General features: G+C 46.2%; 1 protein-coding gene across 4 annotated transcripts in view; it reads left to right on the forward strand.

Moving 5' to 3' along the window:
• CHKA (choline kinase alpha) overlaps positions 1–13460 on the forward strand; it is a 57582-nt gene that overhangs the window by 24973 nt on the left and 19149 nt on the right. For 2 of the 4 annotated variants that reach the window (XM_068976191.1, XM_068976194.1), the window contains exon 3: positions 10266–10319. The exons of 1 other annotated variant lie outside the window; for it this stretch is intronic. In XM_068976191.1, coding sequence (XP_068832292.1) covers positions 10266–10319 — 54 coding nt within the window. Of the gene's footprint in view, positions 1–9297; positions 9328–10265; positions 10320–13460 lie in introns of all 4 variants that reach the window. One more of the 4 variants, XM_068976192.1, reaches the window with a different exon arrangement.

The following is a 13460-nucleotide window of genomic DNA, read 5'->3' on the forward strand; positions in this document are numbered from 1 at the left end:
TGCAACGGCAGGATTTTTATACCCATTTAAATCTCCCTTGGAAGGGCCTGTTTTGATCCTCGTGAAATGGAAAGTTCGTTTTCTCACTTAGTTTTTTTTTTCTAAGACTAGTCTCTCTCAGGTGAAGTCGCTCAGTTGTGTCCGACTCTTTGCGACCCCGTGGACTGTAGCCTACCAGGCTCCTCTGTCCAGGGGATTCTCCAGGCAAGAATACTGGAGTGGGTTGCCATTTCCTTCTCCAGGGGATCTTCCCGACCCAGGATCGAACCCAGGTCTCCTGCATTGGAGGCAAATGCTTTAACCTCTGAGCCACCAGGGAAGCCTCAGCTCAGTCTAAAAAGCAGGTCATGTCCATTCTCTGTGATGATCGATCATATGTTTAGAAATAATAAAGTTGGCGTTCTGAGTGTTAACTCACTTAAAAAATTGTCATGATGTGACCAGACCTTCCCACTGGGTAGCTTCCCCTTAGAGGGTGAGGGTCTGAGGTTGGAAACAAGCCCGCACGTCTGAGGAAACCTGAGCTGCCGTGGAGTTGGGTTCTCACACCTGGCCCTGCCCGCTGACCCTGCGGTTCAGTTTTTTTATTTAATCAAGTTGCAGTCTCAGAGATGTTCCTGAAATACTCAGTTTACGTCCTTTGGGGTCTTTTAATGAAATCAACTTTCAGCCGTTTTTCCCCCTAAGGACTCTGTGATGGTGAAGTCCCATTTTGGCTCATTTGTTTTGTATGCTTTCATTTAAGCAACACTTTTAAAATACCTTAATAGCCACCTCCTGGAATCGCAGGCAGTAAGACTAGTATTTACCTCTGATTCCTGAGGCTGCTGTTTTAACTTAAATAGGAGCGTGTTCAGCATGCCCTGTGTGCTCCCCCTGGGCCAGACAGGGTCCCAGGGCCCTGTCCAGAGGGGATGAGATGCTGATCCGTGCGGTCCAGGACCTGTGGCTGTCAGGCACGCTTGAAATGTGGCAAGGGCAGCCACGGAATGGAGTTTTACATTTTATTTAATTTTAATTCATTTAAACAGACAGTCCCATGTAGCTGGTGGCTGCTGTGTTGGTCAGCACCGCTCTAGAGCGTGCCGTGTTAAGGATGGACAACTTAGAGAAAGCCAGCTGCAACATAGCCCATGCACCCCGAAATTTTCTTTTCCCCAAATAAAGATTCACCATCTGTAGTTAATATTCTGTCTTTTTTGAAATTTTAGCAGTCTAGAAATATTACTTTATAGTACTTAAGTGCAATAGACATGTCTGGAAATAGAATTTTACAGAATTCTCTGTCCCTATTTATTTTTAAAGGGAAAGAAAGATTATTGGGTAACTCAATAGAAAAATAGAGAATAATGGACGCCACTTAAAATGAATTTAACTTTTTACTGAGCTAATGGATCAGAGCATGTTCTACATGCAGTGTTAACGGGGGAGGTGGGGGCAGCACTCTGCATTTAGCTTCTCAATTCTATTTTTACTAGGCTGTCAGTTTCCATTCCTAAAACTGCATCTGCTGAGGAGGCGCAGAAGCCATGCTTGGAAGCACAGGGGTAGAGAGGGAAACAGGTTGCTCACGAGATGGGCACTGAGCAAACGTCGGGCGGCCTCACAGTTGACTCAGTAGACAACAGACTTGCTTTTGTTAGAAAAAAAAGCTGTTCCTTTGCTTTCTAGATGGGCTCAATGTTTTCACATAATTACTCAAGTTCAAGTACACTTTTGATTGAGGCCCTAGTTCAAGTACACTTTTTTTGTTGAAGTATGAGCTTAGTAAAAACTGTGAAACCTGCAGCCTCAAATATTTTTGGTTCCCACGTTCTTCTGGGTTTGGCAGGGGCCCTTGCTGCCAGTTAAGAGTTTCAGACGTTAATGGCCCTTGTCAACTGCTGGCCATTGGACACTTGGGCAGCATGAGTAAGGGGAGAAATTCAGGATCTTTGAGCAGGGACTTCTGTTTAAGAGGGAGGAGGAGTTGAGGAGTCACGGGTGGAGACTCAGCGGCCAGTAAGACTCGATCCAAGCGCAGCGCCCTGTGCTTTAAAAGCTGGGCTTTCACGGCATGCGGCCAGGATTCTACCACAAATGTGAGTCCTTCCTCTTCTCATATTTTCAAGTCAGATTTAAAAATGTCTATTACTTATTTTTTTGTTGGGTCATATTGCTGATCAACTCTTTACAATGAATCTGGCCTCTAATGGGAGGAGGGGTATCTATAGTCTACAGGTTATATTCCCATCGTAACCAAAAAAATGGCCAGAATTGATAGTAAATTGTCAGGATTTGCATTCGTTAAGAGATGTGGCTGATCAAATATGGAACCCAAATAATAAGTCACATTACTTTCATGAATGCATGGATTAAAGACAAAAATATACAACACATACGCCATGCTTGCCTTATTTTTCGCTCTGCCTTAGAGGAAAGCACACACACGTCCCTATACATGTATGTGCACTTGTGGTATTTCCTGCGCTGGCCATATGAATGCAGTTCTCACATCCTTCAAGGTAGGTTAGAATAAGCTCCTTCCTTGAAACACGACAAATCATGACAGCATGTGGTGATCAGCTTATGTAATATTTTCTCAATGTTTAGCTGTTTGGTTTAATAACATGAGAGCCTGGTTGAGTTTCACACATCCCTTCTTTCCTTTTTTCCTCCTCGTTTTCAGCTCTGGGACTTTTTAGCTCTGTGAGAATCGAATATTCAATAGTACTTTTAAAATTTGCATTTACAATCATTCACAAGTAACTTGGTTTAAAATAATAAGATGCTTCTTGGCTTTCTCATTCTTCATCTTGGTATTGTGAGATGTCTGACCTTGTTTCCATAGCAGCCCTGAGATGCTCTGTGGTGCAGCTCACCACGGGCTAAACAATAGACAGCCAAGGTGAAGCTTCCTGGTGGGTTTAAAGACGACAGTTCTGTCCCCACACAGTTGTCTCTGCCAGCCCCCATTTCTCCACGAGATGAATCAGAAGCAGACTTCCCAGCTGAACCCTCCTGGAGGTTCTATTCAGGATTCGTGTTAATTTTAGGGGCACATGAAAAGTCCTGCATTGGACAAGAGGAAAATGGGCCCTTTTGAGAATGAAACAAGATCAGACACACACGGCTTGAAAAACTGCCACACCACACAATATTGTTTGTAGGAGATTATTAAACATAAAAATATTGGTCTGATCTTCAAACAGTGTACATCAGTAGCATTTAGTGCCTATTTCCCATGGGCCAGCTCTAACTTTAATGAAAAGGAGGTTATCCTCCTTAGCTGGAAACTGACGATGAAAACTGAAATTAACCACGAAATCGACTGTAACTAAAGCAGGCAGGACTGCTGAGTAGAAGCCTTGAGAAGCCCTGGTTGAATCTTTGCCATTGTGGGAAGAGGTATAATTGCTAGAAGAGAGCTTGAACTGATGACGTCAGCTGCCAATGTAACGTGATTTTTTTCCTTTCTGGTTTCTGGGAAGGAACATGCGCTCTGCACCGTCCAGCAGCAGCCTTTTCCCAGAAGCGAGTTTGGCTGATTACAAATAACCAGTTTGCTTATTTATCATGAATTGTGGAAGACACAAATGTCAGTACGTATTGTTCCTTCAGTGTGACCTGTGCCAGTGGGCGGAAGTCTCAGGAGGCTTTGTCCTCGCCTCTGTCAGAACAGTGACTGTGTGGAGCCGGTCCCTTCTCTGCATGAATGGAGAGATTCCGCCTGGCCTTTCCCAACGGCCTCACAGGCCTGAACGTTTGTAACACACCCTAGATCTCTCGAGTGTTGTCTGGGGAGCTTTTGTTTTTGTTCTGTGAGTAATAGAAGGCTAATATTAGTGCTTGTTGGAGTACTAACCGTAATAAAATGAAAGGCATCAAGGCACAACGCAGATATGTCTCGGGGACTCAAAAAGCACCGTCTGGGGCACAGTCTTTTTTGAATCCAGAAAACCAAAAGTCACCGTCCCTGTCTTCTCTTAACCCCAGCTTAATTGAAAATTCAGGCATGATAAAGTCCGGAGCAGCCCACAGGTAGTCAGCAGTAAACTGCTGGCTCCCTGAGAAGCCGCCTGCTAGCAGCACTTGGCTCTGGAGCCGAGATGGGGTGGCTGCCCTGCTTCACACAGAGCCCAGCTTGGTCCCCAGTGGCTGGGCACACATTCCCACCAGATGAGCACGGCGCGTTGAATTTTTTTTCTCATTGTATTAGGTCATTGTAACCTAGTTTACTCTACTTTAAAAACTCCCCATCTATGTTGAGCATGATATATCTATTGTAAAGCAGTCAAACCTTCCTCCTGGAAGTGAAGCATTTTTCTAGTATTGCGTGTTCCCATTTGGTCTCACCCAGCCATTCTCCCATGAATCCTCTCCAAAGGCAGTTGCCAAATTACCCCCTACCCTGGTACCACCTTCCATACCTGCTTTGGTGCCTTCTTTTGATAACGAAATAAACCACAGGCTACTGTGTCTAATTTTGACATATGCAAAGTGTCTTTTGTCTTGCTGGTCTTAAATGTTTGGGGTTTCTAGCATGAAGCCAGGGCAGATGCCTGGCCCCCGGAACGCTGGTGTGGCTGCAGCCCGCCCTCTCGGGAGGGAGCGTCTTTGTGCTGGGCGGCGTGAAGGGCGTGGGGTGATGTACGACTTGAGCTGTATGTGCATGTGTTCTCTGCTGCAGGCTTGTCCATGCGATCGTGCCTGGAGCACTCTGGTTTCCAGGTGACAGACACGATTCACGGTATAGTATGAGTCCTCTGAAGGTGGAGCATTCTCTACGGCTTTAATTTCTTTCTTTTAGTTCTTGGTTTCAAGAAATGTTTTTTTAAAAAAACAAAGTTGTAATGCTTTTGTTAAGTAGCACCAGCTACAGTTTGTGCTTGCTTAAAAAGCTACAGTAATTAAGATTTCAGAATGTTATGTATTGAATATATCACTTTGGGGTGGTTGGTTTTTTTTCAGTCCCAGGCAAATCAGATCCCTTTCTTCTGTTTCCTCAGTAGAAAATGACAAACGTTTAGTAATTATAGACGTTTATGGGCCTCAGCTTGAAAATTCATGTCCAGTATTCAGCTGCTGCTTCTCTCACACCATTTTCGGCCTTCAAGAAATGCCATGTACATACTGATGTTGTGGTTGGAGTTGGACACTCCCTTCTCTGCCCTTATCACGTAGGGTCCTTCTCCCCAGCCCAGGCCTCTGTGGAGCTCAGCAGTGCTGCTCTGACATGGGAGCATGCACAGGATCTGTCCCTGGAAACATGCTGCCTGCCAGTCAACCTTGGGGTGCTCGTGCCGGAGGAACCCGAAGCCATCAGAGTCCTGGGGCGGCAGGCCACGTGGGATTAGACCTCAGTTTTGAGAAAGTCACCTTCAGAAAGCCACCTTCTTTACCTGGCCTTGCACTCACCTGTCTTCCTCCTAGTTTAGGTCTGCCTGGAGCCTTTTAGAAGTTCCAGTCTCCTCTCGATATTTGTCACATCATCTGGTTTTGCAGAGTTCAGCGGGATCAGACTGTCTTAGATTGGTCCTTGAGTAGATGGAACACACTCTAGAGACTCCAGTGAAATGTTAGAAATCATCGTCTGTTTCAATTCTCCCTACCCCTATGTGTTCACTAAATAATCACACGAGCTATACTTTAGATCATTGCATTGTCACCTCACAATTTAATGTGTTCTGTAATATATTTTCAGGACATGGCAGAAGAAGCCGTAAGAGCAGTAAATACAGAATGTTTTCAGAAGGTTAGGGTCCATGATATTGAGGAGAAAACATCCTGCAAAAGGTTCCTGAAGAGCCACATTCCTGCCGTGCATTCCTGCCACCTTGGTTAACAGGGACGGCAACAGGTGTAGTCCCCACACTGAGAACCTCTTCTCTCATCTTAGTCATCTTCAGAACCACAGGCAGTACAGTCAGGAAGCCCATGGCCCTCCAGGACCTGACAAGCCTCGTAGTGACTGAATACTCAGGGTGGTGCAGCCATCCTGTGACTCAGGGTGAACCCTGGTGGCCCAGAGTCCCTCGGGGCTCAGTTCAGCAGGAGACCCTCTGCTGGAGAGGGAGAGGGTTTTCCCAGACCAAACCTTAGATGCCCTAGAAGCTGAGTCTAGCTAACATTTGGCTTATTCTTTCTTAGTTACTCATTGATGGATCCCAAAGCTCTTTTATTAAAAGGCTGCAGCCAACTTAATCTTTTGTTTTATAAGAGCCTTTAAAAGAGACAGTAGCTGAATGATGCTTGCCCTTATTGTGCGTAGATTCCCATTTGTATCTTTTTATCTCTGTAGCCACCATCATATTTAACATGGTACACCTTCCTCCTGACATTATCTGTAATTGATGATTTGATTTTAAACAGCATTTCCAACTTAGTATACTAGTGAGGACGTGTCCCTCTTCTTTCTCAGTTGGTTCATCACTTTTCCCCAGCCTACCCACAAGCAGCTAATGCAATAGTGGGTCTTTAAATGCACTGTGCAGATAAATGTTTCAGGTTTTATACATGATATTGAAGTAGCTGTATGCCCTCTCATTTATTTACACACACAGCCACACATACACAGACCAGGGAAAATCCAGATGCTGCTTTTGTTTCATCCAGCAAATGTGGCTTTATTAAAGTAGTTTAATCATTAAACTAGTTCCCTCATCATTATCAGAATCTTTTATTAACAACTGCCCGAGCAATGAGAGTTTATTTGGCTTAAACAAATGTAAAGAAATAACCCTTTTATATTGTGGAATATTAGGTAACTTACTTTCTTCATAGTCTTTAAAGTAAGAAATCCTTTAAATGTGATTTTGTCAGAAAAGTAACATTTGAAACCTTGTACCAAATATATTTACTGTAGAAATAGCATGCCTGTAAATCCTTTCTAAGTATAGGCATATGTAAAGTGAAAAGTCAGAGTCCTATTTGGTCTCATCTTATTACCTAGCCAATAGTGTACAGGCTTTTAGGAACTTAGGTTTTAAATTTAGAGGTGCTTGGCCAACCAAAAATCTGTTTCAGCTTTTAAATTCTTCCATGACTTTAAAACAAAATATAAACCACCCCCCCTTTTTTATTACTACGACTTTAGCCTGTTTCCTACAGCAGAGCTGTTGAATACTTGGATTATAATGAATACTTATAGATTCTCTTGAAAACCAAGCCCAAACTAGGAAGAAAAGAACAAGAAAGATGGCAGGAAACCAGTGATAGTGTATTTTTATTATTATTGGATATCTTCTCTCTTTGTAGCATACAGTCACTTATTTGAGTATACAATTCAGGAGTCTTTAGTTTATTCCTAGCATTGGGCGTCTTCTGTAGCATATCTGGTGCATTCTGACTTCTTAGGTCTTTAAGTTTCAGTGTTTATTTTAAAAAACATTTTATTATGGAGAATTTCAGATGCATATAGAAGTAGACCAGAAGAGTGTAGCAAAACCCAGGTGCCCAATATTCGTCTGTGTCTCTGACCAGCTTTCTTTCGTCTCTACCCTCATTTGTTTTCTAGGGTTCTTCCAGATTTCATAGTATTTCTTCCATGCAGGTTTCATGTACTCATGTAAGCTGATTTTAAAAATACATGACCACAGTAGTGTTGAAAATGAAAATTTTAAAACAATTATTTAATATTAAATAATGTTAGTGTTCAAATTTCTAATAAATGTTAAAACTTACCTTTATTTTATAACTTATTGAAAGCTAATTTTTATTAATGTACAAGCTAGTTGGTGAAGAACTCAGAGTCATGTTAAATATTTCTATATTGTATTTTAATATCTCCTTTGAATAAGCCTATGCCTCTGATAAAATCCCAGAGATCCCAAGTTAAGTCTTACCTCCTCTCTCCCTGGACAGAAAGGCCTCTTTCTCGGTGGCTCTCTCTGCGGGCGGCTGCTTCCCTCACCTTTCTGTGAATATTCAGCCTGCTTGGTTTTTGATTTCCTGCCCTTCTTACCTGCAGGATCGAGGGGCCCTGAACATTCTGTACTGAGGAAACAGAACAGAGGGCTGGGTGTGGCGCAGGTCCATCTGGCCTTCCTGATGGTGCTCTGACGGGAGGAGCAACGATGCACTGGGGGCAGAATGGAGTGGGCAGGGCGGGGAAGTTATTCGCAGAACTTATTTCTACCTAATGACGCTACTTTGTTTAAAAGAAATGGCCTTGGGAACTAAGGCAATTGGTAAGTCAGGTGAGGTGACTTGCTGTTATTGAGAGCACCATTAGGCAAGGGAGAGGGACTTGTGTTGGCTCAATAACCCCTTAACTGTATCTCCCTAAGAAGATACAGTTCAAGTAATAACAGCATAGAAATAACCACGGTTGTCTAGAAGTGTGTACAGGTCAAATCCCGTTACTGCAGACTTCAGTGGGGTCTCCAAATTCCTTATTTGTCTCTTCCGATGAAGTATCAATATGCAGAATATCAGATCATAGAACTTGTTCTGTTCTTAGTGTCCTTTGGGGGAAAAAAGCACAAGAAGTTAATCTTTGGGGGGCACTGCAGCCCACCGGGCATCCTACCTAGTGCCCGTAGCCCGTCTCCCCACTTCTGGAGTCACAGACCTGGGTCTGGACTCACCAGGCTCGTTCGCCCTTGGTCGCTCCTTGAGCTTCCTGGCGAAGGAGTGTTTATTCAGTCCTGCCATCCACAAAGTATCGTGAGCACCAGGATTTGTTGGGAAAGACCAACAATAAAGAAAAGGTGGAGTCCCTGTCCATTAGGAATTTGTGGGCCACTGGGGAGAGGGGCCCGCTGGAGTGTAGGGCTAAGGCCATGGGGTGATCAGAAGGGTGTTTTGCAGTTAGGGAAGGAGGGACCGTACCTAATACTCCTCCCTAGGGTTTGTCCCGCCCCGCGTCAAGCCATCAGCAAGAGTCAAAAACTGTCTCTGTAGTATTTTCATTTTGTAGTTTTCATTGTAACGGGATTTAACCTGTAACATCTTTCCATCAGAGAAATGCAGATTACACAGAAGAAAATAGCATATATCCCCCATTTGTACTTTCTGTGCTTTGTACAAAATGTACTTCACTGAGTGCTAAAAACATTACCAAGTATGTATAAGTGCGAGTCTTTTGCAGATAACTTCATATGAACATTATTTTGTTTACTTTTTATATTGAGTAAACTGGAACATGTACTATTTATACAGAACATACATTAAAATGTCTGTGGGTTATTATTTCCGTGTTGATGGATGGGAGTGGTTGCTCTGTATGGCTAGGTGTTTTGAATGGTGCTAGAGTAGCTGGTGGTGCTTAACGTGGCATTTTTTTTTTCCTGTCCACACTTTCTACCCTTGGTACAGGTATTTTTGATAAAGCTGTGGAATGGAAAGGTATGTTTTTCATGGGATGTTCAAGAATCTTTTACCTTAAATTTCTGTAAGAGCTTCCTTTCTGGGCCTCCGTGTCTGACTTAAGCAGACTTAGTTTAATAAATTAAACAAATAACGTTTTTCTAGGGGCAATATTTGAGTATAAAATTTGACAGGACACATAAGTTTCTCACTTGCTTTCCCCTGTCTCCCTGTTAAACACCGTGTGAAGGTTTTTAAAGCACTTGGGGTGGGGGTTGCTTTTAAGAGCTCAGATCTGCTGTGAGGGGCCGATGTGGGCAGACAGTGGCTTGTGGAAGGTCAGAGTCCCGAGTGTGTCGCTGACAGACTCCTGGTTACCGCTAACTTGCAATTTCATTGAGGAAAGGGGTGTAGAAGTCTTTCTCAATACGTTAACAGATGAAGTAAGTTTAGGGCCTGTATTAAATTGGCTCGGGCCTCTCTTGGGTGGAGAGACTCCACACTGAGCTAGTAGCTGCCCGACCAGCAGGCCTCCTGCCTGCCCGAGGCACCCTCGTCCACCCAGTGCTGACCTCGGCGGCCCTGGGCCTTGTGCCCCTTATGGGACAGTGTCTTCCTGGGCTGGCACTGCCTCGAAAGACCCACCTGGCTAAACTGGTGAGCCGGCCCAGCGCCCACGGGAAAGCTCCCTCCGATGACTTTCCTCCAACGATGAAATTGTAAAAAGGTACCAGGGTGGTGGTGAGGTGGTGGCTGTGTGTACCCACAGCACCTCCCTTTTCTCGTAAAGCAGCGAGGTGCTTCCTCAGGTGTTGGTCCGAGTGTGGGACTCTGGTGGTGCGTTTAGACTGTGCAAGAAACCCTTGTTTAAAGATCTGTGATGTCTTGTACACCCTGACTGTTCTGATGGTTGCTGAGTGAGTGCTTGCTCAGCGTTCCCGATTTCACCGGAAGTGTTTGCTTTTTCTCGTTCGTAGCAGTCCTGTAATAAAGAGGGATCCGAACAAGCTCAGAAAGACAGTGAATTTCAAGTAAGTAATTCAGCCCGCCCTGCGTCCGGTGTGAGGTGTGAGGTGTGAGCTGGTGGTGGGCAGGGCAGCGCTGGGTGGACAAGGGCCCCTGTGCTGTCAGGAAGCGGGCACAGGGTCTGTGGGCCTTGACCCCCTTCGGCTGTGCCCCTTCCTGTCCCTGAATCCTGGTTGTGTCCCAGAGGAGGGGCTCTGGGTACTGGGCACCACCTCAGGAAGAGGTGGCGAACAGCCCATGTTCCCGGCTCCTGCCGAGGGTGTAGGGAGGGCTGTAGGGAGCTGAACAGCACTTGGGCTGCGGGGAGATGGCGGCTTGGGTGGCCGGCATGCGTGATGTTCCGACGTGGAGGCAGCCTGGCGTCCGTGCTGCTCAGGGGGTGCCATCCCCAGGCAGGTGGGAGTGTTTTTCCCTCTGCACCGCAGGTGGACCCTGTACCGTCTGATCCACCAGGGAAGCCCTCTCGGTGTGGTGCCCGGGTCCAGAGGCTGCTTCTGAACTTCGAGGTCTCACTCTCAGCAGTGCGTATGCTCAGAGGAGCTTCAGGTCAAGAGCGCCTGGCCCTGAGACTCCGAGGCAGGGTGTCCGCAGGGAGTGGCTGCTGTGGAGCCCACTCTCCCAGAGTGCGGAGGTGTGTGTGCGTTGTGTACGCCCACACACACTGCAGATGAAAGATATAGCTGCACACAGTGAATAAACTGGTTTTGTTCATTGTACGCTTACTTGTGGCATGCAGGATCTTTAGTTATGGCATGTAGAATCTAGTTCCCTAACCAGAGATCAAACCTGGGCTCTCTGTATTGGGAGTGTAGTCTTAGCCACTGGACCACCAGGGAAATCCCTCTCTTATTGTCTCTTATTGTAAAAAAAAGTGGTTTAAAACTCAGTATTCAAAAAACAAAGATCATGGCATCCAGTCCCATTACTTTATGGCAAATAGATGGGGGGAAAAGTGGCAAGTGTCAGATTTCATTTTCTTGGGCTCCAAAATCACTGCGGACGGTAACTGCAGCCATGAAATTAAAAGGCGCTTGTTCTTTGGAAGAAAAGCTATGACCAACCTAGACAGTGTATTAAAGTGCAGAGACATCACTTTGCCAACAAAGGCCCGTCTAGTCAAGCTATGGTTTTTCCAGTAGTTGTATATGAATGTGAGAGTTGGACCATGAAGAAGGCTGAGCACCAAAGAATTGATGCTTTTGAACTGTGGTGTTGGAGAAGACTCCTGAGAGTCCATTGGACAGTAAGGAGATCAAACCAGTCAGTCCTAAAGGAAATCAGTCCTGAATAGTCATTGGAAGGACTGATGCTGAAGCTGAAGCTCCAGTCCTTTGGCCACTTGATGCGAGGGGCCAACTCATTGGAAAAAGACCCTGATGCTGGGAAAGATTGAGGGCAGGAGAAGAAGGGGAAGACAGAGGATGAGATGGTTGGATGGCATCACTGACTCAATGGACATGTGTTTGAGCAAACTCCAGGAGACAGCGAAGGACAGGGAAGCCTGTTGTGCTGCAGTCTATGGGGTCACAAAGAGTCGGACACAACTTAGCGACTGAACAGCAGCAGCAATACTAATTACTAAAATTATCAAGAAACAGGAATTTAAGAGAGCTGAGATTATAATGGAATGAAAGTATTGACGTTCTTCCTCGATTTTCCATGCATCTTCCTCCTGGGCCGAGCTCCAAAGGCCGCGGTCTGGAGGGTCTGGACTGTGTGCTCTCAGGGGAGCCCCTGACTCAGCCACTGTCGGGGGGAGGTGGCTGATGTTCTGTCTTTCGTCTCCCGGGCCTTTGTGTACAGACTTCTGTCTGTACTGGGACTGAAACTGTTGGGTTACTAGGATCTCCAAGACGTTGAACCTAAGTTGTATTTTCAGTTCTTGTTTCCCCTTCACTTCTTAGCAGCCGAGGGGCCAGGACTCAGGGGCACCAAGCAAAGGCCCTTCCTTTACTCCATCCCTTCCTTGTTTTCCTTCTGGGCTCGTCCTCCTATTGTCTTTTTATTTTTCCCCAATATTTATTTCTTTGGCTGCACCGGGTCTTACTGGGGGCACACAGGATCTTTAGTTGTGACATGTGGGATCTAGTTTCCTGACCAGGGATTAAACCTGGGCCCTCTGCATGGGGAATGTAGGGTCTTAGCCACTGGATCACCAGGGAAGTCCCTCTCTTCTTGTCTTAAGTACTAGGCCTGACCACTTGTCCCTCCCCACTCTTCCGAGACCACATGATCCAAACCTGGTCCTTTGTTTCTCCTGGAGACCAGGGATCTGCGGCTCCTCCAGCCCATGGAGCCAACCCCAGCTGCTCCCTGTCTCCCGGGGTGTCTAACCAGGTCCAGGACTGAGCCCACATTCTCTTTCAGTCCGTCCTTCCTGGCAGGCCGGAAGCAGGAAGCCTCCTCTGTCACTCCTCCCCTCCCGCTGTGTCCCACCCGCAGGTCCGCTGGTTGTGTTCCTTTGGACTGGACCTTGGATCTGTAAGTTTCTCTCTACCCGGCCTGTGAGCCTGGCTAGTCCAGACTGCCCCAGCTCCCCTCAGGGCTCCCACTGCGACTCTTGCTGCCCACAGACCATTCCCTTCGTCATCACCAGAGCCATCTTTTTGAACTGCTTATCTGATCGTGTCGGCCTCTTGCTGACAGTCCTTTGGTGATTGCTTTCTCTCCTGATCCAAGTTAGGTGAGCTCTATCCTACCAGGTCCCGGCAGCCTGACCCCACGGAGCCTCCTGGCCAGATTTCCACTAGGGGCCAGTCGGTGCTGTTTGTTTATGATCCCCTTGGGTCAGAAGGTAGGCAGCCGGTGGTCAGAACAGGGAAGGTGGTTGGTCTTTGGGCCTCTTTGAATGGCTGGTCTTTGTCTCTTCTCCTCCAAACCAGCAGGAGGCCTGACTCCATTTCCGCTTAGGGGGCCCACGAGTCACTGGTGGGCTCACCTCCCCGGCCTGCAGTGGCTGTGTGTCCCACCTTTCCTCTTCAGACTCCCCCTCACCTGGGAAGTACTGTTGTATCTTCTCAGGAGGGTCATATTGTTGTTACAATCTGGGTATTATTGCTGGATTTAATTTTTTTCAGGGATAAAGTGGAAAGGCAGTCTCACACTTCTCCCACCCACTGGGGCCCCTGCGGCCTCTTCTGCTCGCT

This window comes from Capricornis sumatraensis, chromosome 8 (genome assembly GCF_032405125.1).
Source record: "Capricornis sumatraensis isolate serow.1 chromosome 8, serow.2, whole genome shotgun sequence".
Taxonomy (NCBI): Eukaryota; Metazoa; Chordata; class Mammalia; order Artiodactyla; family Bovidae; genus Capricornis; species Capricornis sumatraensis.